The sequence below is a fragment of the Arachis hypogaea genome, chromosome 14 (genome assembly GCF_003086295.3).
Source record: "Arachis hypogaea cultivar Tifrunner chromosome 14, arahy.Tifrunner.gnm2.J5K5, whole genome shotgun sequence".
Lineage (NCBI taxonomy): Eukaryota > Viridiplantae > Streptophyta > Magnoliopsida > Fabales > Fabaceae > Arachis > Arachis hypogaea.
In genome coordinates, this window is record NC_092049.1 from 136,510,466 (window position 1) to 136,534,079 (window position 23,614).

General features: G+C 33.1%; 4 protein-coding genes and 1 long non-coding RNA gene across 8 annotated transcripts; 1 reads left to right on the plus strand and 4 right to left on the minus strand.

Annotated features, from left to right (window-relative positions):
* Positions 1 to 545: 545 nt before the first annotated feature.
* Positions 546 to 3,753, plus strand: LOC112744446 (AP2-like ethylene-responsive transcription factor At2g41710). Its single transcript, XM_025794076.3, has 8 exons — positions 546 to 1,736; positions 1,842 to 1,924; positions 2,066 to 2,074; positions 2,211 to 2,299; positions 2,387 to 2,460; positions 2,561 to 2,611; positions 2,716 to 2,792; positions 3,101 to 3,753. The coding sequence occupies exons 1-8, from the start codon at positions 1,555 to 1,557 to the stop codon at positions 3,673 to 3,675; spliced, it is 1,140 nt and encodes a 379-aa protein (XP_025649861.1). The 5' UTR covers positions 546 to 1,554; the 3' UTR covers positions 3,676 to 3,753.
* Positions 3,754 to 4,112: 359 nt separating this feature from the next.
* Positions 4,113 to 7,483, minus strand: LOC112743308 (receptor-like protein 54). Of its 2 annotated transcripts, XM_072215153.1 has the most exons (2): positions 6,864 to 7,128; positions 4,113 to 6,730 (listed from the first exon to the last, which is right to left on the minus strand). In XM_072215153.1, exon 2 carries the CDS (start codon positions 6,709 to 6,711, stop codon positions 4,330 to 4,332), a length of 2,382 nt encoding a protein of 793 aa, XP_072071254.1. In that variant the 5' UTR covers positions 6,712 to 6,730; positions 6,864 to 7,128; the 3' UTR covers positions 4,113 to 4,329. The 2 variants fall into 2 exon arrangements, with proteins under 2 accessions (XP_072071254.1, XP_025648308.2); XM_025792523.3 differs by having other exon boundaries at positions 4,113 to 7,483.
* Positions 7,484 to 11,065: 3,582 nt separating this feature from the next.
* Positions 11,066 to 12,084, minus strand: LOC112744448 (uncharacterized). The gene is made up of 2 exons (XR_011871898.1): positions 11,966 to 12,084; positions 11,066 to 11,510 (listed from the first exon to the last, which is right to left on the minus strand). It is a non-coding gene; the product is annotated as an uncharacterized lncRNA (long non-coding RNA).
* A 1,257-nt stretch (positions 12,085 to 13,341) lies between these two features.
* On the minus strand, positions 13,342 to 16,423 carry LOC112744449 (receptor-like protein 6). Its single transcript, XM_025794078.3, has one exon. It carries the CDS (start codon positions 16,215 to 16,217, stop codon positions 13,515 to 13,517), a length of 2,703 nt encoding a protein of 900 aa, XP_025649863.1. The 5' UTR covers positions 16,218 to 16,423; the 3' UTR covers positions 13,342 to 13,514.
* Positions 16,424 to 18,859: 2,436 nt separating this feature from the next.
* LOC112744450 (receptor like protein 27-like) lies at positions 18,860 to 22,191 on the minus strand. Of its 3 annotated transcripts, XM_072215503.1 has the most exons (3): positions 21,249 to 22,191; positions 19,512 to 21,138; positions 18,860 to 19,435 (listed from the first exon to the last, which is right to left on the minus strand). In XM_072215503.1, the coding sequence occupies exons 2-3, from the start codon at positions 20,752 to 20,754 to the stop codon at positions 19,338 to 19,340; spliced, it is 1,341 nt and encodes a 446-aa protein (XP_072071604.1). In that variant the 5' UTR covers positions 20,755 to 21,138; positions 21,249 to 22,191; the 3' UTR covers positions 18,860 to 19,337. The 3 variants fall into 3 exon arrangements, with proteins under 3 accessions (XP_072071604.1, XP_072071603.1, XP_072071605.1); XM_072215502.1 differs by having other exon boundaries at positions 18,860 to 21,138; XM_072215504.1 differs by having other exon boundaries at positions 18,860 to 19,721; positions 21,249 to 21,795.
* Between the last annotated feature and the right edge of the window lie 1,423 nt (positions 22,192 to 23,614).

Consider the following 23,614-nt stretch of genomic DNA (forward strand, 5'->3'; position numbering starts at 1 on the left):
TTATATCTTATACTTCTCTAACATAGGAAACACCGTAATTGTCCATACCATATGGTAAGAAATTCTATATATCTTGCCCCAAAAGCATTATTACTATTATTATTTATCTATTCTGTGGGCATTGATGAATCCATGAAAAAAACAAAACCAATTTAATAAACATAAACCAGCCTTTCTTAACAATAATTCAGAGCATTAAAATGCAGAAAAAGAATTCTAGATCATTCCTACTGTTACGACCGGCCAATTTTTTAATATAACAAAATTTGTTTGGTTTGAGTCAACCTTCAATATCAATTTCAGAACTTCTAATTTTCTCTTTGTAAGGATGGAAATGAAATACATTTACAAAATGCTATTCATAGATTTTAATTTTTAAGGATAATTTATCTTTTATTATGGATTATTATATAATAAATCTAATTATATATACATATTTAGTGTAGGAAATATTTTTTATACTTTATTTGAATATAGTTTTATTGTAGATGAATTGAACTTTACACAATTAACTTATTGCATTATTCTACTTTGAGAAATTATTGCGTGATCCTATAGTAGTATAGTCCATTTAATGCGTACCCTAGAAAATTATTTTTGTGCAAACTTTAACGATGAATTAGATCTCATAAAATTCTCAAGTTAAAGATTAATTTATCACAAATCTGTATTTTATTTATGGGTTTATCTCTAGCTAATAAATTGATGCACACATAAAAAAAGATTCGAATTCTTGACACTTGTTAGAACAGACTAGTCAGTTAACTAATATCTCTAATTCTACCTCTAATTTTTTGAGAATATTAGTGTAATTACTACATTGCAAAATTATTATTATTTGTCTTTTTAAGAAAAGCACTAAATTAAAAATGAAATGGATTACCAACATATTTATCAACATAATGCTACCATCAATCCTAGTCAAGAACGAAAAAAATATTGAATTCCTTTTAATTATAGGATGTACTAATAATATGCCTACATATTCACTTTTGATTAGTAATAAACATGCTACAATCATATTATTATAACGAAAATATTTGGTAGCTAAAGAAAATCAGTCAAAAACAGTCATAATTTGCCTTATTTAGCATTCATTAATTGTTGGTCTTGTTTAACATTTATTAATTGTTGCAACAATTAATGGATGCTAAATAAGGCAAGTTATGGCTATTTTTGTTATAATAGGTTGATTTATTTGGTTCAAAGGACAAAGGTTTATTATGTGATTGTTGAGAATCTAGCGTACATTTAAAGTTCATCCGTACTTGATGAACCTTAACAAGAACCACATTCAAAACTTATAAAACTTTGGAATTAAATAATCATTGAATGCATTAACACAACTTAAGTCTGTCCTTTAATTTTCCTTGTGATGAACGTTTCCTTGTGTTTAACTCCAACCTTGTATGTAGCAATAAACACAAAAACATAATAAGGACAAAACCAAATATATGTGTTAGTTGTGTCCTATAAAGAACACACATTCCTCACATATTGCATAAAGTCAAGAACATTGTTAGAGGAAGAACACTTATAGTGCAAGAAATAGCAATGGCAATGGAGAATGATGAAGTGAGATTGAGAAAAAGAAGAAGAAGAGTGTGTGAAGAAGAAGGTGAGCTCCAAGAAGCAAGGTATATCAAGAAGAAGAAGAAGCAGCCGCAGCCGCAGCAGCACGAACATTCTAATGTGATCACTACTAAGAGAAGTTCAAAATTTCGTGGGGTTAGCAGGTGATTAGAAATAAATTAAACTGAGTTTGATTATGAAATTAAAAAAAAAATTTGTTTGTTCTGTTTGATTTTCTAATCCAATTAGTTAAAATTGTAATCAAACAGACATAGATGGACGGGTAGGTTTGAGGCTCATTTATGGGACAAGCTTTCTTGGAATGTAACTCAAAAAAAGAAAGGGAAGCAAGGTACACAACACACTTCTTATTTATTTATTTTTTCCTTTTATTCATTGATTTATTTGTTTGATGCTAACTGATTCATGTGTTTTGATTTTCATCTTGTTACATTTTGGAACATGGAATGGAACTGGACAATGGTGCTAGCAGTTTATCTTGGTGAGTGTTGTCATATAGTAATGAAAGCCAAGATTTTAGTTCAATCACTGTTGTTAATTAGCCAAGATTTTAGTTCAATCACTGTTGTTAATTAATTGTAAGATAACAATTTTATAATATTTCTCAAATATCATAGGTGCTTATGATGAAGAAGAATCTGCTGCCAGAGCATATGATTTAGCAGCACTTAAGTATTGGGGAACATCAACTTTTACTAATTTTCCGGTATGATATGATAGTAATATAATGGTTTGCATCTTTGCTTAGATTCAATAATTTATCTAATGCTTTCTTGTATTATAATTCTAACAGTTATCAGATTATGAGAAAGAGCTAGAAATAATGCAGACTATGACCAAAGAAGAGTACTTGGCAACTTTAAGGAGGTATAAGAAATTGTGATCCTATAATATGGGACATTTGGATTATTAGATCTTCATTACATTATCCTAAGCTTTTTCTTTTCCCTTTTAATAATTATTGCAGGAAGAGTAGTGGCTTCTCAAGAGGTGTATCAAAGTATAGGGGTGTTGCAAGGTGAGATACTACTAAGTCTTTTTGAACACAACACAAAATTGTATCTGCTTTTAAGGTTGTTGGTGATGAAGATGAATCACTAATGCTTTGTCAATGTTCTGCAGGCATCATCAGAATGGAAGATGGGAAGCAAGGATAGGAAGAGTTTTTGGAAACAAATATCTTTACCTTGGAACCTACAGTAAGTTAAAATCAACAAAAGTCAATAAATAAATGTTCAATCTGGTCAATCAAAATTGTGCTTTAGTCTCTTAAATTTTTAAAATTTACTACTTAATTTGTAAAGTTATGTTCTGTAAACCATTTTAATTTCAAGTCTAAATAGTTAAAATTAAAATTCTAAGAACTACAAAAGAAGCACATTTGCAATTTCAAGACCATATTAAACCATCCCTCTAAAAAGAAAGAAAAGATATAGTTATGCTTTTTGTTTCTACTCCTTCAATTTAGTTCCTGTGAATGACATTTTGTTATTGTTAACTAATGCAGGCACACAAGAGGAAGCAGCACGAGCCTATGACATAGCAGCAATTGAGTACAGAGGAATTAATGCTGTCACCAACTTTGATTTAAGTAATTACATTACATGGTTGAAGCCTTCACACCAAAACTCCCAAGACCCTAAACCTGAAACAGAAGTAGTACTAAACTCTCAAGCACTCACTTCTCCATCCAACTATGCTCCAAATCCAATACAACATTCAAAACCATTGCCCTTTGACAATACCTCTTTCATCAGTCTTGATCACCTGAATTACCCTGAAAATCAAGAAGTCTTTGATAACAAAATGTATCGATTTTCGAGCAGCAAGTCGTCTTCTCCCACGGCTCTTGGCCTTCTCTTTCGCTCTTCGCTGTTTAGGGAATTGGTTGAAAAGAACTCAAACAATGCATGTGGAGATGAACTTGATGAGGAAGTCACAAAAGATCAACAACAAAACGTAGCCAGTGATGATGAACTGGGTGGGATCTTCTGTGATGGCAGTGACAGCATTTCATTTTTCTATGATCCAAACACAAGCGGCTTAGAACTGCAAGAAAGCGATCTCTACTCAATTCTTTGAACAGAGATGTGTAGTTATATTGACAATAATGTAAAATTTGATGGGGCATATCAATTTTGTTCTATGCATGTTTCCATATCTCAATAGCTTTAAATTTTACAACAGATGTTAATGATAACTACTAAAAGAAATTAAAAAGCATTATTGACAAGGTATATGAAGATGCAATAATTCAGAGTTAACAAGATCCTATTTGTTGTTATATATGTGAGCCATCAACATATATAGAACGGGTTAACTGTAGGAAATCAATATACTAATTACTTCAACACACCTTAACTGTGGTTAATTGGGCATTCTTAAAATCATCTGATCCAAACTTCTTTTACAATCAAAGCACCAGAATTCTACAAATCAATATACTAATTACTTCAACACACCTTAACTGTCTTGAATAAGCATAAGCATGAGAGAAAGTATGCAAAGGGAACGGATTATTGTATGCAAAGAACACAAAGTATGGCTTTTCTTATTTCAAAAATAGAAAAATCAAAATAAATATATAACACTCTATATTTATATTTTTATCTTGTCTACTTTTATTTGGCTTTACATATAGCTGACTCTTACATAAGAGAAACACAGTAACTTTAAATACAAACACAAATGAAAATAATCTAAGATTACACACATAAAAAAACCAACATTTGTGACTTAAAAGATCTTTTCCAGCAACCTAAAAACATCTATGGCGAAAGCATTTCCGAGTGCTAACCCAGCAACAAGGCCACCCCCATATCCAATTAGAATTACCATCCAATACAATTCAAAGAAAGATCCCGACTCAGAATCTTGATCGCCATCAGGTTTTTGCAATGGAAGCTTAGGATGGTCTTCACATTTCTTCAACAAACGAATCCCGCACAAATCCTTGTTTCCCTCAAATGAATTATCATCAAATGTTAAAAATTGCCCATTTTCTGGGATTGGACCTGAGAGATTGTTGAAAGACACATTGAAGAAATCCAAGAAGGTTAGCCCTGTGAGTTGTTGAGGAATATTTCCTGACAGGCTATTGAGAGAAAGGTCCAACACTTCAAGATTTGAAAGCTTTCCGAAGGAAGATGGGATACTGCCAGTAAACATGTTATTGGACAAATTGAGCACAACAAGCCTATTCAAACTTCCCATGATATCCGGAATCTCACCATAAATTTTGTTACTTGAAAGATCAATGGCTACCATATGATGAAGGTATTGACCCCCAAGATAATCCATGACAACTCCTTTATTGGACATTGAAAATGAAGACAAATCAATATCTAGAAACAGATTCCCACTGTAATTAATCTCGTCCTTGAACTCCAGTTGTCTTTTGTTGGATATGATCATGGATTTGAAACACATGATTATTTCTGATGTTAATTTCATTGAGAAACCATTTTGAGAAAGATCCATGATTCGAAGCTGGGGAAATGTGTATTTCAATGGACACATTATAGCTCCGTGAAATTCATTATCACGTAAAGAAACAACCTTCAACTTAGGAAGAGATCCTAACCAGAAAGGAAATGAGTCATTGAAATGGTTATGGCTCACAGCAAGAACCTCTAGCATTCTGCAATTGACAAGTGCTCTTGGTAATTGACCATACAACTTGTTAGAACTAAAATCAATCAACTGAAGGGCATTTCCTTTCACATAAGTTTGAGGAATATTGCCAGTCAGTTTGTTTCCTGCGAGCGACAAATATTGAAGAGATTGACTAAAGCTTCCTAAACATGATGGAATCATGCCAACTAAATTGTTGGAAGATAAATCAAGATACACAAGTGACTGCAGGTTGCAAATAAAGGGGGATATTTCTCCCATCAATAGGTTGTTGGAAAGTTCCAAAGTCTGAAGAGTTGTTTTGTTCCATAACCAACTCGGTATTGTCTTTATGCTGTTGTCTGATATGAAAAGATCAGTCAACTCTTGCAAGTGTTGTATAAAATTGGGAAAATGAACAAAGTTGCATGAACTTAAAATCAAAGATTGAATTTGAGAAGGAAATGTTATGTTGGAAGTGTTCTTCCCTTCAAGAAAATACAATTTGTTGCCTCCGCCTAAACCAAGAATAGTAAGCTTTTGGAGCTTTGAAAGCATGTCAAGCTCGATCTGGCCTTCCAACAAATTACCAGATAGATCGAGAACTGTAAGATGTTCTAACCTGAAGAAGAAATATGGAATTTCACCTTGAAGATTATTTCGAGAAAGATCCAAGAAACTTAAAGTGGTTAGATTCATTATCCAAGTTGGAACTTCCCCAGCTAAATTGCACCAACCCAATCCTAACGTTTGAATTGGAGGAAGGATCGTCACATTGACATCCCTATTTTGTGAGAACAAGGACAATTTGTTGAAAGACAATTCAAGAACATTAAGCATCTTTAGCTTCAAAAACATGTCAAGTGTTAGGCGGCCGTCGAACAAATTAGAAGCTAGATGTAAAGTTACAAGATTCTCTAGTCCAAAAAGAGAGCGAGGGATTTCACCATGAAAGCTATTATCTTCAAGATTCAAGTAAGCCAAATTTGTCAGGTTTCCAATGGATGCAGGTAATGTGCCCTGCAGATTTTGGTTTTCCGCAAAATTCAAAGATGTTAAGTTTGCAAGAGAGAATATTCCGATAGGAAACTCACCATATAGTTCACATTGGCTAAAAGAGAGTTTTTGCAGAGATGTAAGGTTTGTGAGCGTGTGTGGTAAAGATGATGAAATGGTGACAAAATCAAGGCAAAGTTGTTCAAGTCTTGTTGAGTTTTGAATTAAGCTTCGCAGAGTGGATTCCTTGAGTTGTAAACGGTTGATAAATGGATTATCAAGCTGTTCAATATAGATGCGAAGATCAAGGGACAACAAGTTGGACAAATGGGAAATTTGAGTTGGGACTTCACCTGACAATGTGGTTTCACCCACTTGAGAAAGATTCAAATGCCTCAGTTGTGACAAGTGACCTATCCTTGCTGGAATTTGCGAGTGATTGAAGTCATTGTCAGAAAGATCAAGGCTTTGAAGATGCACAAGTGAGAAAAGGGTGCTATTGGCATCCATGGAACCATAGAGCTGGCTGCTACTAAGATCAATGGAAATGACATGACCTGTGAGCTCATCGCATTCAATGCCATCCCACAAGCAGCAATCTGTGGTTGGAATCCAAGAAAGAGTTTTAGGATAACTGAAAGGATTATAGGAAGCATACTTACTTATGATGAAGCTTTGTTTAAAGCTCAGCAAGGCATTGCTTTCATGCTGATGGCACTCATGATGATGAGTAGTAGTTGAATCATTCAAAGATAAACAGTTTGTGAATAGGGAGGATGAGAAGAGAAGAAGAAACTGTGTGGACAAAGCAAGAGAACACAACAACCCCATTAGTGTCATTTGTATAGAAGTAGATTTCAATGGATGAAATGTTTGGAACACTCTAATCGGTTTTTATAGTGAAGCAGTGATGGTGATACTATCTAATAGACATGAAGCAAGTAACGTTACATGCATTTGTATTATTCCGAGTGTTATTATGGCTGCTTCAGCAGACTTTTCAAATCACATACTGGCCTACACATCCGTGCTTCTTGGTTTAGAATAATTTGCATAATATGGCCAATCATGTCATTTTAATTTTCCCAAGATTTTTTCATACTTACTTTGAGTATCCCTTTATTAGAGGCAATTTTATTCGGGCATTTGAGATCCCATACATAGGGGCATGGTTCTTCTAGCCCCAGCTCTTTGTATATAACACTGGTTAAGGAAAATATGTATTATTAACTTCAACCATGTACATATATTGATTTCTGTGTACTTAGTTTTGTTTCTGACTTTGTTATGCAGAGTAGCCTCTCTGCTTCATTACATACCTTCCACAAACTGAACTATCTTGGTCTCTTGTTGCTACTTCATAGTGAAGTTCTTTGATAGTATATTTTTGTCATTACTATTTGACTTTGTTAACAACTTGCATTGACGTCTTTCATGCTTAATTTTCTCGTTATCTTTTATCTTTCATTATCACCACAAACTTCCTTGTTTTAGGTGTTCTAAGTAATAACAGTTGCATAAGTGACATGGATGTATTATTCCTAATTCCAATAGTGATGATAAATCATACTCATGAGAGTGTTCTAAGAAAGCTATTGATTGTGGCGGCTTCTGCAGACCCTTTCAAAGTTCAAAGCACATGCAGGAAGTCTGAGATATTCATGTAATTTTTCCATACTTAGCTTCTAAAATGGTGCTATTGAATGTAACTGCTGCATCTACAAACCTCTGTGCTTGGTTATCCTCCACAAACTTAACTCTCTCTTTGTCACACTCAAGGTTTTGACATCTTTGTCTCTAATATTTTAGTTTGCTAACTTGCATTCTATAGTTATACTTAATCTTCTCTCTTTAATTTGTTTCATATCATTTACTCCATCAAGTAAACTTACTTTGGCTTATATAAGAAGAGAGTTCAGATTTTTTTGGTGCTTTAATTTTAATATTATCAAAGGGAAATAACATCTTTTTAGAATAATATGAGAAATATGTCTGAGAAATTTTACGGTAGATTTATAAATTTTTGAAAAAAATATCAAATAAGTTCTTAAAGAATTGAAATATCGGATTTATAGATTTGGAAAAAAATTACTATGCTAAACACGATAATTATTTGTGAGAGACATATAAAATCCACCTTTACAATTCTCAAGGGATTTGGTGCAAGTCTTTTACAAATTTCCTCAGGAACTTATTTGATACTTTTTATTTCTTAAAGACCTTCAACTCTATTCCAAAAATTTTTTAAACTATTTGTTTTATTACTTTCAATTCTCTTCTTTTTTATCAGCAACATATTATGATATATATTATTGTAAAAAAATTATTTTAGATATGGGTTGGTTTGAGGTTTATTTACTTATTTTTCTTCTTTTTTTTTAAAAAAAATTCCTTTCATTTATATGGTCCTTTTTGCCAACTGATGTGTTTTAAAATCGGAAAGTTTTTTCAAGTATTTATGAGAGGAAAAGTAACTACCATACCTAATGCATAATATAAAAGACTATCAACTATAAAAGTAGCTCGTAACACAAATATGCATGAGTTGTGTTTTCTTAGGATAAATCACCCAAACATGCTTTCCAATCAAACGAATAAAAATTGCTTCTTTGATTAAAAGTACTTGTCCTGTTTTGTATAAGCACATAGAGTACTGAGAAAAGAAAAGTGTGCTTCAAACGTAGAAACTCATCAAGGGATGCTTCTACTATGAATGAACAAAGCAGAAAATCATCAATGATACTTAACTACTAAATTATTCTATGAAATTAACATGACCAATACCATAAAACTTGAAACCTGAGCAAAAGTCTCAGGTCTCAAGACTTAAAGTGGAGCACTCGAATATGACTTGTATACTAATGCGTATAATCAAACAAAAATTAAAGAAAAACAAGTATACAATAATAATACAAAGAACTCAATATATGATTTTCTTATTTTAATGATAGAGAAAGCAGCATACCATATTTATCTTTTATTTGCATGTTACCAACTTGCATAAGACAAATGCAATCACTTCAAATGTAAGCACATAAATGAAAAGACCAAAATCTAAACTTGTGAGTTAAAAGATCTTTTTCAAAACCTAAAAACATCTCCTGGAAAAGCATTTTCCAGTGCTAATCCAGAAACAAGGCCACCCATATCCAATTAAAATGACCATTCAATCTATCTATCCATATATTAGTAATATATTAAAGAAAAATTAAAAATAGCTTTCAAATTCATTCTTGCCTCCTAAGTTTTTAACATGATGGCACTTCAGCTTAAATGGTTTTAGATCCATTATTAACTTTTTACTCTTTTTTTCTCATATGTCTCATACTCTCATTATTTATTTTTTACACCTTAACGTCCAATTAAATTTATCAAACGTTACAAAGAATAAAACCAATGTCAATTCCACCTTAAGGTCCCATTCAAATTATGAAACATTATACCTAATAAAGGCCCCACTAAAATTAATATAAATTTTATCTTAAGTTCTCATTAAAATTATAAAACGTTACGGCTAACAAAATTCAATGTACAAAAAAAATTAATTTATTCTTAAGATGCCACTAAAATAATCAAATGTTATAAGAAATAAAAAATAAACATATAAATTCTTTTAAGCTTCCACTAAAATTAGAATAACTAATCTATTTTAAATGTAATCAATTGTAATATTAGTTTTAAATGTAATTAGATGGGTTTTTAAATATAATTAAAAATAACATAATTATATATTATATAATCAGATATTACAACGGTAATTACAACGTCCACTTTAACGGTCACAAATAATAAAGAACAATATAAATATATGTACATCTAAATACATATTTTTAATTTTTATATGTAATCAGATATTACAACGGTAACTATAACAGTCACTTTAACCACAACTAGAAAATTGTTTAATACAGAACGATTTACAGACAGATTTAGTCTTTATTACAGACGAATTTTTGGTTACCGACGGATTTTGTCCCTCTGTAAAAGCCTCATCGAAAATTATTTACCAACGGATTTTTTCGTCGGAAAATTACCGACGAATTTTTACCAGTTACCGATAGTAAATTCTCTCATCCATTCCCTGAAACATCGAACTTTTCAACGGATTTTCTGACGAATTTTTGTCTGTAATTACAGACAGATTTTTCGATGGATTTTCCGTCAGAATCCGTCGGTAATTAGCAACAGATTTTTCGACAGATTTTCTGTCGGTAATTGGAGCCTTGGAAAACCACTCCAAACTCTGAATACAGACAGAAAATCCGTCTGTAAATCTGTCAGTAAGGTAAAATAGATTTTTTTTAGATTTTTTCATTACAAAATAAACCTGTTTTCATACAAAATAAATATACATTTAATAAATATAAATTTTTATCTAATTTGTATTCGAATATTTATAGTATTTTAAAAAAATAAACAAATTCATCGTATTATCAAACTAAAAGAAAAGTACTATAAACAAGCAAGTCAATATAATTCAAAATATAAACAAAGTGTATTGATAAATCAACTATAATCCTCAGTGTATTGTCTAACCGTACTAAATTTATCAGCTATAATTCATAACATTGTATTATATGAGAAAAATTACATTATGCAAATCTCTACAAGCCAATCAACCAGTATCCCGCATATGCTTTGAGTAATGTCGTGTTGCTTTATATCTCTTAATGCAATTGGAAAAGGGCTACACTTCTTGTCTAATATTTCAAAGTACTGCATGTCAGAAAAAGTACTTGAAAAAATGTCAATAGTAAAAGTTATTCACTTTGTTATGGCACAAAAAACTCATTACTCAACATTATAATGAAAATTATGTCAATTGAATGCATAAGAACTAACCATGATCAGTACAATATGAAAATATTTCAATATATAATTTATTAACTCTCAGAAATAAAAAACCAAACAAACAAGTTTTGTGGAAAGAAAAGGCCAATGAGCACACTTGTTTAGCTCTGTGCCGTAAACATAACTGCAGCATTAATATAAAGAACAAGCCAATCTAGTAAAAAACCAGGAACCAAAGTATTCAAAACCAGGTTGTTTAGATTGATAATTGAAGAAAACTATATCTTGGATTGTTCTACCCAAGCACCCAATATTACAGAAGGCTAAGAGTACCAACCATTTCTTTGAATCATCATACTTTAAGGTGCTGGGGATTGAAACACGAGCAGAATCAACATTCCTTAACGAGCCACCCCTGACACTCCATTCAATCTGCACAGAAGCAATTTTAGGTGCTCGTGCTTCTTGCCACCAGTTGTGGGGTGCTTCCAGCAGCTTAAAGGGACCATATGAATTAACTAATTTGCCATGAAATGAAACTAGTAAATCAGTTCTCAATTCAAAAGTTGAAAATACAAAAATCTGGCCTTCTATATATTTTAATTCATGGACTTCCAACAAAAATTTTTAGAAGTTGTAAAATCAATTTCTAGGACTAGGACTAGGAACAATTCTAATATACAATGCAAGGAGTAATGATTTCCATAGATCCCAACTAAGAACAATTAAGCTATTTTTAATCAGCCAATAAGCTATACAATGCATCAGTAGAAATGGGGCAACCCACTTTAGAGAAATTTAACAAAAGAATAAGGAGAGAACAAGAACATCACTTTCATATAATATTATATAGAGAGAAAGAGTGAAGAGCGAGAGAGACAGACCAAAAAAAAATAAACGTAGAAAGAACAAAGAAGCACCGTAAAATATATCTTAAAATAATAAATGAATCAGAAAGAATATATTCAACTACCTTCTGATGTAAGCCAGCCATTTTAGCTACCATTTGAGCTGCCTCACTTCATACTCTAAGAATATGCTAGTAGCAATAAGCTTTTGGCTACAAGAGAGTCGCATCCTGAAGAATAATGCACGTATATTAGCTGGGCAATGTTGTAATAAATACAAGAATAACCGGGTTGTTAAGCAGAATGCATAGTCCCCACCGACATCCCAATTTTCCATCCCATTTACTGTTTCTCACTGTTGTTTAGAGTTTCTTAGGTAGATCATATGTCTTTTTAAGAAACTTAGAGGCTATTTCATCGTTTCTATAGCATAGAACACGTAATAACGTGTTTGGTTCAGATGGATACCACTGGCCAGAAGTTGGAGGTAATGGAAGCCTAGACCTTGCAGAGGATTTATATGTCTCCAGGGTTACTCGTCTAAACCGCTCTATAATGGTCTCTGTGTCAGTTCTGAAAAGGGGAAGGATAGATCTCACAGTAATTGAAAACTTATCTATTAATTCAGAAGGCAAGCCATCCCCATTTGCCCAAAATAGTTCCTTAAGAAATTTGAAATCATCCTCGATGATCTAAGAGTCCTTCCGGGAAGAAGCACGGGATGGACCACCAGCAAGCAATACAAGCAAGAATCCATCAAAGGACTAGGACTAGGAACAATTCTAATATATAGAACTGGTTAACTGTAGGAAATTAATATAGAACGGGTTAACTGTAGGAAATCAATATACTAATTAATTACTTCAACACACCTTAACTGTGGTTAATTGGGCATTCTTAAAATCATGTTTATGAATAATGTATAGATGGATATGTTAACCTTTCATACTCAATGGTAATTGCTCTCTTTTTTTCAAGACTATGGTTTTGTTCTCTTAATGGGTTGTTCTGTGCTCCCTATGATAATAGAGATTATTGTCCCTATGGGGTGTTCTTGTAATTTCATTTCTTATTCTGCTTCAATTCCTATGACAAAAATTAGTGCTCTTACTATGAAAAAGAGAGAGATTGATCATCATTACTTCTCCTTCCTTCTATGGTGTTGTTGACTTTTCATCTTGAAATAGAAGAGAAAAAAGAAATTTCCTGTTTTTGTTAGTAACTTTTTCAAATGAAAAGATTTAGACTATGGATGGTTGTAATTTTAGTTTTGTTTGGAAATCTCATTTTTGTTATTACTGTTGGTCCAATTGATCTACTTATAATATTTTTCATATCAATGAATACTTGTTTTTTTGAAAGAAAGACTTGCTTCTTTTTACATTTTACAAAACATGCTGTCATGAATAAGCATAAGCATAAGAGAAAGTATGTAAGGGGAATGGATTATTGTATGCAAAGAACACAAAGTATGGCTTTTCTTATTTCAAAAATAGAAAAATCAAAATAAATATATAACACACTTTATTTATATTTTTATCATGTCTACATTTATTTGGATTTACACATAGCTGACTCTTACATAAGAGAAACACAATAACTTCAAATACAAACACAAAAATAGAAATAATCTAAGATTACACACATGAAAAGACCAACATATAGACTTTTGACTTAAAAGATCTTTTTCAGCAACCTAAAAACATCTATGGCGAAAGCATTTCCCAGTGCTAACCCAGCAACAAGGCCACCCCCATATCCAATTAGAATTACCATCCAATACAATTCAAAGAAAGATCCTGACTCAGAATCTTGATCGCCATCAGGTTTTTGCAATGGAAGCTTAGGATGATCTTCACATTTCTTCAACAACCGAATCCCGCACAAATCTTTGTTTCCCTTAAATGAATTATCATCAAATGTTGAAAGTTGCCCATTTTCTGGGATTGGACCTGAGAGATTGTTGAAAGACACATTGAAGAAATCCAAGAAGTTTAGCCCTGTGAGTTGTTGAGGAATATTTCCTGACAGGCTATTGAGAGAAAGGTCCAACACTTCAAGACTTGAAAGCTTTCCGAAGGAAGATGGGATGCTGCCAGTAAACATGTTATTGGACAAGTTGAGCACCACAAGACCATTCAAACTTCCCATGGTATCTGGAATCTCACCATAAATTTTGTTACATGAAAGATCAATGGCTACCATGTGACGAAGGTATTGACCCCCAAGATAATCCATGACAACTCCTTTGTTGGACATTGAAAATAAAAACGAATCAAGATCTACAACCTCATCCCCAATGAAAATCTCGTCCTTGAAATCCATAAGTCTTTTGTTGGATATGATCATCGATTTGAAGCACATGATTATTTCTGATGTTAATTTCATTGAGAAACCATTTTGAGAAAGATCAATGATTCGAAGATGGGGAAATGTGTATTTCAATGGACACATGATAGCTCCGTGAAATTGATTATCACGTAAAGAAACAACCTTTAACTTAGGAAGAGATCCCAACCAGAAAGGAAATGAGTCATTGAAATGGTTATGTCTCACATCAAGAAACTCTAGCATTCTGCAATTGACAAGTGCTCTTGGTAATTGACCGTACAACTTGTTAGAACTAAAATCGATAAACCGAAGGACATTTCTTTTCACATAAATTTGAGGAATATTGCCTGTCAATTTGTTTCCTGAGACATTCAAAAGTTGAAGGGATTGGCTAAAGCTTCCCAAACATGATGGAATCATGCCAACTAAATTGTTGGAAGATAAATCAAGTACCACAAGTGACTGCAGGTTGCATATGGAGGGGAATATTTCTCCCATCAATAGGTTGTTGGAAATATCCAAACTCTGAAGAGTTGTTTTGTTCCATAACCAACTCGGTATTGTCTTTATGCTGTTGTCTGATATGAAAAGATAAGTCAACTCTTGCAAGTGTTGTATAAAATTGGGAAAATGAACTAAGTTGCATGAACCTAAAGTCAAAGTTTGAATTTGAGAAGGAAATGTTACGTTGAAAGTGTTCTTCCCCTCAAGAAAAGACAACTTGTTGCCTCCGCCTAAACTAAGTGTAGTAAGCTTTTTGAGCTTTGAAAGCATTTCAAGCTCGATCTGTCCTTCCAACACATTACCAGCTAGATCAAGACCTGTAAGATTCTCCAACATGAAGAGGAAATATGGAATTTCACCTTGAAGTTTATTTTGAGAAAGATCCAAGTGATATAAAGAGGTTAGATTCATCATCCAAGTTGGAACTTCCCCAGCTAAATTGCACTCACTCAATCCTAACCATTGAATTGGAGGAAGGGTTGTCACATTGACATCCCTGTTTTGTGAGAACAAGGACAATTTGTTGACAGACAAGTCAAGATTATTAAGCATCTTTAACTTCAAAATCATGTCAAGTGCTAGTTCGCCTTCAAAAAAATTAAACGACAGCGACAAAAATTTAAGATTCTTAAGTCGAAAAAGAGACCGAGGGATTTCACCATGAAAGCTATTATCTCCAAGAACCAATTGAGCTAAATTGGTCAGGTTTCCAATGGATGCAGGTAATGTACCCTGCAGATTTTGGTTTTCCCCAAAATTCAAGATTGTTATGTTTGGGAGATGGAATATTCCGACTGGAAACTCACCATATAGTTCACATCGGCGAAAAGAAAGCATTTGCAAAGACGTAAGGTTTGTGAGAGTATGAGGTAAAGATGATGAAATGGTCACAAAATTCAGACGAAGGTGTTCAAGTCTAGTCGAGTTTTGGGTTAAGCTTGTAAGAGTGGATGCCTTGAGTTGCAAATGGTTGATTAGATTATATGGAAGCGGCTGAAGAGTATAGCTGCGAAGATCAAGGGACAACAAGTTGGATAATTGTGAAACTTGAGGTGGAACTTCACCAGAGAATGTGTTTTCATTGCCATGAGAAAGATTCAGATATCTTAGTTGTGAAAGCTCACCTATCTTGGCAGGAATTTGAGAGTGATTAAAGTCATTGTCAGAAAGATCAAGGCTTTGAAGGTGCACAAGTGAGAAAAGGGTGCTATTGGGATCCATGAAACCATAGAGTTGGCTGCTTCCAAGATCAATGCCGATCACATGACCTGTGAGCTCATTGCATTCAATGCCATCCCAGGAGCAGCAATCTGTGGTTGGAATCCAAGAAAGAGTTTTAGGATAACTGAAAGGATTGTAAGAAGCAGACTTACTTATGATGAAGGTTTTTTTAAAGCTGAGCAAGGCATTGTTTTCATGTTGATGGCACTCATGATGATGAGTTGTAGTTGAATCATTCAAAGTAAAACAGTTTGTGAAGAGGGAAGATGAGAAGAGAAGAAGAAACTGTATGGAGAAAGTAAGAGAACATAAGAACCCCATTATTGTGATCGTATAGCAGTAGGTTTCAATGGATGGAATGTTTGGGACACTCTAATGGGTTTTTATAGTGAAGCAGTGATGGTGATGCTAAATTCCAATAGACAATAGTGATGATAAGGCATACTCATAAGTGCCTTTCCGCAGACCCTTTCAAAGTTCAAAGCATATGCAGAGAAATTCTATCGATAGACTTAATTTTTTCTCTTTAATTTGTTTCATATCATTGACTCTAAGTAAACTTACTGTGGCTTATATAGGAAGAGAGTTCAGATATCTTTGCATTGATGCTTTAATTTTAATATTATCTAAGGGAAATAAAATAACTTTTTCTTAGAATAATAGAAAACATTTGTCTTTAACACGATTTATCATTTTGTGAGGGACATATAAAGTCCACCATTACCATTCTGTAGGGTTTTGATACAAGTCCATTACACAATTTTCTCAAAAATTATTTGACACTTGTGTAGTGCTTCTTACGCTACTTGCAACAGTTCTGGATTATGAAAAGCAGCTAGAAATATTGGCGTGCATTTTGAGCAAGAAAAAATATGGCCCTTCATGTCATTTTCAAAATTATTATGTAAAATATAGAAAATAAAAATGAATTAAGCAGTTATTGAGTCGTAAAGAACTGAATAAAGCTTAGCAAAGACCAATTATCATGTATCTTAAGAACACAGTACATGACCATGAAAACAGCACAATAAATCAGTGTAAAGAGAGAGGGAAAGGGAGGTGTGCTTGAAGCATACAAACCAAGAGATGCTTTTACTATGAATACCATTTTTTCTAGCTTGCACCAAAGAACAAATGAAGGAAAAAAGCAGAAAAGAATCAACCAATATACTGCATCATTTTAAAAAGAAACTCTCTTAGCAAATGTTTTTTACTTTGATGTTTCTCTTAGGAAAAAATGCTTTTACTTTGATGTTTTTTACTGCATCATTATAGTCTAATGCTTAACTTCAACTCCTATTTTATTCGAAAGTGTATCTCTAGCAATGTAATACTTAGCTTAATTGAAATTAAATTAAATGAAATTTGCTTATGAAATTTAAATTAGAACTTAAGCACCAACTAGGATGGTGTTTTGATAATTTTTGCGTGCATCTTGGGCAAGAGAAGAAAAATACTGATAGTGCTTTCTGGTTTTGATTAATTGGAATAATGTGATCATTCATTTCACTTTACGACTCTAAGATTTTTCTAAATTGGTGATGCTAAATTCCAATTGACAATAGTAATGATCAATCATACACATCCCTCCTTATAGGTCCACTTCTAGTTGAATTATTGATCAATTTCTCTAAACTAATTGAAGTGCTGCCTTCGGTACCATTAAAAAATTTTGTGCATATAATGGAGCATGTCACATTATTAGTCAACGCCATTTGTCATGCTAATGGACCACTAAACAATGCTAGTTGACTACAAAATAAAATTACTTCCTAAATAATTTCAGGTCTGAAACTAAAATTTTAAAATTCTGAGAAGTACAGAAGAAACACATCTGCAATTTTGTTAAAACCAAATTCAACCAACCTCTAAATATTTTGTTAACTAATGCATGCACACAAGTGGAAGCTGCTCGAGCCTATGACATAGCAGCAATTGAGAGCAGAAGAATTAATGCTGTAACCAACTGTGATTAAGTGATTACTTAAGTTATATTGACAATAATGTAAAATATGATGGACATATGGATTTTGTTCTATGTTTCCATATCTCAATAGCTTTAAAATCTACAACAGATATTAAAGATAATTGCTAAAATTAAAGAAAAATCATCGTTCACAAAAGTATATGAATATACAGTAATTCACCGTTAACAAGATCCTATTTTGTTGTTATATTTGAACCATTAACATATATAAAACAGATTAAACATTGTTAATTGTGCTTTCTTAAAAGTTAAGAATCATCTGATCCAAACTTCCTTTACAATCAGAAGCACAAAAAAACTCAGCAAGTTCCTTTTCCATGTTACATAACTTCAGTTAAATAACCCAAAAAACATGTTATGTATACTATGTAGACCTTTGCTTCGTTGCAGTTACTTCTCTACACAATATGGTAACTTCCCATACTTATTAGTAACCGCTCTCTATTTTTCATGTGTCTGAGACTATGGTTCTGTAAACTTGACAGGTTGTTCTGTGCTTGCTTTGATAGAGATTATTGTCCTTATTTATGGGGGGTTTTTGTAATTTCATTTCTTGCTCTCCATTCGATTCTCATGAGAAAAATAAAGATCAGTGCTCTTACTATGAAGAAGAGAGTGATTGATCATCATTGATCATCATTGCTTCTTCAGTTCTTCTTCTTTCTATATTTTTGTTAGTATATTTTTCCATAAAAAAATTGGTTAGTTTTCTGTATTTCTATATTAGCTTTTTTTTTTCTTTCTCTATAATATAATGCTGGCTGTAATTTAGTTTTTCTAAGAAAATATCATTTTTGTTATTATTGTTTGCTCAATTGATCCTACTTATAATTAGATTCAAATTAATGATTTTTTTTTTTTTGAAAAAATTGCTTTGCTTTACTTTTTACAGTTATCCTATCTTGCATGGGCATAATCAAAAGATTGAGTATACAAAGTACAAACAGAAAAAGAAAAAGAAAAATAGACATATAAATATATAACACACTATATACTTTTACTTTATCTACTTTATTTGGAATTACACATGGCCCACTCTTACATGAGATGAACACAATAACTTCAAATGAAAACACACAAATAAAAATGATCTAACATTACACAGATGAAAATAACAAAATCTAGACTTGTGATTTAAAAGATCCTTTTCAGCAACCTATAAACATCTACAGCAAAAGCATTTCCCAGTGCTAACCCAGCAAGAAGGCCACCCCCATATCCAATTAGAATTACCATCCAATTAGATTTAAAGAAAGATCCTGATTCAAAGTCTTGATTACCCTCAGGTGTTGGTAGTGGAGGCATCGAATGATCTTTGCATTTCTTCACCAATTGAATCCCGCACAAATCATTGTTTCCCTTAAATGAATTATCATCAAATGTGGAAAGTTGCCCACTTTCTGGTATTGGACCTGAGAGATTGTTGAAAGACACATTGAAGAAATCCAAGAAGGTTAGCCCTGTGAGTTGTTGAGGAATATTCCCTGACAAGTTATTGAGAGAAAGGTCCAGCACTTCAAGATTTGAAAGCTTTCCGAAGGAAGATGGGATGCTGCCAGTAAACATGTTATTGGACAAGTTGAGCACAACAAGACCATTCAAACTTCCCATGGTATCTGGAATCTCACCATAAATTTTGTTACATGAAAGATCAACGGCTACCATGTGATGAAGGTATTGAACCCCAAGATAATCCATGACAACTCCTTTGTTGGACATTGAAAATGAAAGCAACTCAATATCAATCAAAGAATGTTGCAAATAATAAACGTCGTCTTTGAAATGTGCTGGATCACTTGTGTTGGAAAGTGTCATCGATCTGAAATTCTTGATTATTTCTGATGACAAATTTCCAGAAAAATCATTCTGAGAAAGATCAATGATTTGAAGTTTCAAAAATGTACAATTTGATGGGCACTTAATAGCTCCATGAAATTTATTGTTACGTAAAGAAATAACCTTCAGTTTAGGAAGAGATTGTAACCAGAAAGGAAATGAATCATTCAAATGGTTATGGCTCACATCAAGAAGCTCTAGCATTCTACAGTTGACTAATGATCTTGGTAATTGACCATACAAATTGTTAGAGCTGAAATCAATGAACTGAAGGGCATTTCTTTTAGAATAAGTTTGAGGAATATTGCCAATCAATTTGTTTCCTGCAAGCCTCAAAAAGCGAAGAGATTGGCTAAAACTTCCCAAACATGATGGAATCATGCCAACTAAATTGTTGGAAGATAAATCAAGATGCACCAAGGATTGCAGATTGCATATCAAGGGGGATATTTCTGCTATCAATAGATTGTTGAAAATCTCCAACCTCTGAAGAGTTGTTTTATTCCATATCCAACTGGGTATTGTCTTTATGCTATTGTATGATATGGAAAGATCAGTCAACTCTTGCAAGTGTTGTATAAAATTGGGAAAATGAACCAAATTGCATGAACTTAATTCTAAATATTGAATTTGAGAAGGAATGGTTACATTCGAAGTGTTCTTCCCTTCAAGAAAAAACAATTTATTACCTCCCCCAAAACCAAGTACAGTCAGCTTTTTGAGTTTTGAAAGCATATCAAGCTCGATCTGTCCTTCCAATATATTATTAGCTAGTTCGAGAACTGTAAGATTTTCTAACCTGAAGAAGAAATATGGAATTTCACCTTGAAGATTATTTCGAGAAAGATCCAAGTGACTTAGAGTGGTTAGATTCATTATCCAAGTTGGAACTTCCCCAGCTAAATTGCACCCACTCAATTCTAACCGCTGAATTGGAGGAAGGATTGTCAGATTGACATACCTATTTTGTGAGAACAAAGACAATTTGTTGCCAGACAAGTGAAGACCATTAAGCATCTTTAGCTTCAAAAACATGTCAAGTGCTAAGCTGCCTTCAAAGAAATTATACGACAGAGACAAATGTTCAAGATTTTCGAGTCTAAAAAGAGACTGCGGGATTTCACCATGAAAGCTATTATCTTCAAGAGCCAAGTAAGCCAAATTGGTCAGGTTTCCAATGGATGCAGGTAATGTACCCTGCAGATTTTGGTTTTGCACTAAATTCAAAGAAGTTAAGTTTGGGAAATAGAATATTCCAACCGGAAACTCACCATATAGTTCACAGTTTCGAAAAGAGAGTTTTTGCAGAGATGTAAGGTTTGTGAGAGTGTTAGGTAAAGATGATGAAATGCTGACATAATTAAGGCGAAGTTGTTCAAGTCTTGTTGAGTTCTGAATTAAGCTTCGCAGAGTGGATACCTTGAGTTGTAAATGGTTGATCATTAGATTATCAAGCGGTGGCAAAATATAGCTGCGAAGATCAAGGGACAACAAGTTGGACAAATGGGAAATTTGAGTTGGGACTTCACCTGACAATGTGGTTTCACCCACTTGAGAAAGATTCAAATAGCTCAGTTGTGACAAGTCACCTATCTTGGCTGGAATTTGCGAGTGATTGAAGTCATTGTCCGAAAGATCAAGACTTTGAAGATGCACAAGTGAGAAAAGGGTGCTATTGGGATCCATGGAACCATAGAGCAGGCTGCTACTAAGATCAATGGAAATGACATGACCTGTGAGCTCATCACATTCAATGCCATCCCAGGAGCAGCAATCTGTGGAAGGACTCCAAGAAAGAGTTTTAGGATAACTGGAAGGATTGTAAGAAGCAGACTTACTTATGATGAAGCTTTGTTTAAAGCTGAGCAAGGCATTGCTTTCATGTTGATGGCACTCATGATGATGAGTACTAGTTAAATCATTCAAAGTAAAACAGTTTGTGAAGAGGGAAGATGAGAAGAGAAGAAGAAACTGTATGGAGAAAGTAAGAGAACATAAGAACCCCATTATTGTGATCGTATAGCAGTAGGTTTCAATGGATGGAATGTTTGGGACACTCTAATCGGTTTTTATAGTGAAGCAGTGATGGTGATACTGTGTAGCAGACATGCAGCAAGTAACATCACATGCATTTGTATTATTCCGAGTGTGATATTGCTGCTCATTTCGTGGAAGAAAAGAAAGATAGTGATCCTTGTCATGGCTGGTTCTGCGGACTTTTGAAACCACATACTGGTTTAGCATAATTTGCATAATATGGCCAATCATGTGATTTTAACTATCCTAAGATTTTTTTCATACTAACTTTGAGTATCCTTTTTTTAGAGGCAATTTTATTCGAGCATTTGAGATACCATACATAGGGGCATGGTTTTTCTAGCACTGGCTTTTTTTATAGTCTAAAACTCGACACCACTGGTTAAGCAAAATAAGTATTTGCAACTTCAACCGAATATATATTGATTTCTGTGTACTTTGTTTTTTTTTTTTTTTTTTTTTTCTAACTTTTTTATACAGAGTAACTTCTCTGCTTCATTACATACCTTCCACAAACTGAACTATCTTGTCTCTTGTTACTACTTGATAGTGAAGTTCCTTGATAGTATATTTTTGTCACTACTATTTGACTTTGTTAATAACTTGCATTGACGCCCTTTATGCTTCATTTTCTCGTTATCTTTATCTTTCTTTAAGTAACGCAGTTGCATAAGTGACATGTATGTATTATTCCTAATTTCAACAGTGATGATAAATCATACTCACGAGAGTGTGATGTTGCATTGCCGTTCGTTTAGGGGAAGACAAGAAAACTATTGATTGTGGCGGCTTCTGCAGACCCTTTCAAAGTTCAAAGCACATGCAGGAAGTCTGACACATTCATGCCATTTTTCCACACTTAGCTTCTAAAATGGTGCTATTGAATGTAACTGCTGCATCTACAAACCTCTGAGCTTGGTTATCCTCCGCAAACTTAACTCTCTCTTTGTCACACTCAAGGTTTTGACATCTTTGTCTCTAATATTTTAGTTTGCTAACTTGCATTCTATAGTTATACTACTTAATCTTCTCTCTTTAATTTGTTTCATATCATTGAGTCCATCAAGTAAACTTACTTTGGCTTATATAAGAAGAGAGTTCAGATTTTTTTGGTGCTTTAATTTTAATATTATCAGAAGAAAATAATTTTTTTTTAAATAATAGAAAAAATAGGTCTTTAACAAATTTTGAAGTAGACTTATACAGTTATACCTTATTTTGAAAAAAAATACCAAATAAATTCTTTAAGAATTGAAATAATAAATTTATAGGTCCAAGAAAAATTACAATGCTAAACACGATTTATCAATTTCATTCTACTAAAAGTTTTCAATCGGGCATATAAGGTCCACTGTTACAATTTTTTGGGAATATGATACAAGTCCATTACAAAATGAGTTTAAATGACCATTTACGCAATTAATGTAAAAATGATATTTTTTTTTATGTCGTTACGTATTTAAATATATGTCTAAAAAATCATTTGATACTTTCTATTCCTTTAGGACTTCTAAGTATTGCAAAATTTTTTAGAACTACTTGTTTTATTACTTTTTTTTATCAAATGAGTAAACTACCATTTCTACCCATAAAAGTTGAAAATGCTGACATATCTACCCATAGAAAACAGAAATTATCATTTGTACCCATAAAAAATGGTTTTTACAAGCAAAATTATCCAAACCCTAAAAAATTAAATAAAACTCCTAAACTACCCTTCTCTCCACTACTACCACTATCATCTCCTCCTCTCCCTCCCCTCTCCTCTTTTTCTCTCAATGTTCTCATCTTTTTCCCACCACTGCCACCACCACCACTAACTCATCCTCTTTCTCTTTCTCTCTCTCTCCTTCCATTT

Excerpts from the sequence above, each read along its gene's own strand:
- LOC112744446 (XM_025794076.3), top strand. The coding sequence starts at position 1,555 with ATGGCAATGGAGAATGATGAAGTGAGATTGAGAAAAAGAAGAAGAAGA. Across the intron at positions 2,300-2,386 it reads CAACTTTTACTAATTTTCCG|TTATCAGATTATGAGAAAGA; the intron begins GTATGATATGAT and ends TAATTCTAACAG. Across the intron at positions 2,793-3,100 it reads TCTTTACCTTGGAACCTACA|GCACACAAGAGGAAGCAGCA; the intron begins GTAAGTTAAAAT and ends TAACTAATGCAG.
- LOC112743308 (XM_025792523.3), bottom strand. The coding sequence starts at position 7,041 with ATGACACTAATGGGGTTGTTGTGTTCTCTTGCTTTGTCCACACAGTTT.
- LOC112744449 (XM_025794078.3), bottom strand. The coding sequence starts at position 16,217 with ATGGGGTTCTTATGTTCTCTTACTTTCTCCATACAGTTTCTTCTTCTC.
- LOC112744450 (XM_072215502.1), bottom strand. The coding sequence starts at position 20,754 with ATGTTTTTGAAGCTAAAGATGCTTAATGGTCTTCACTTGTCTGGCAAC.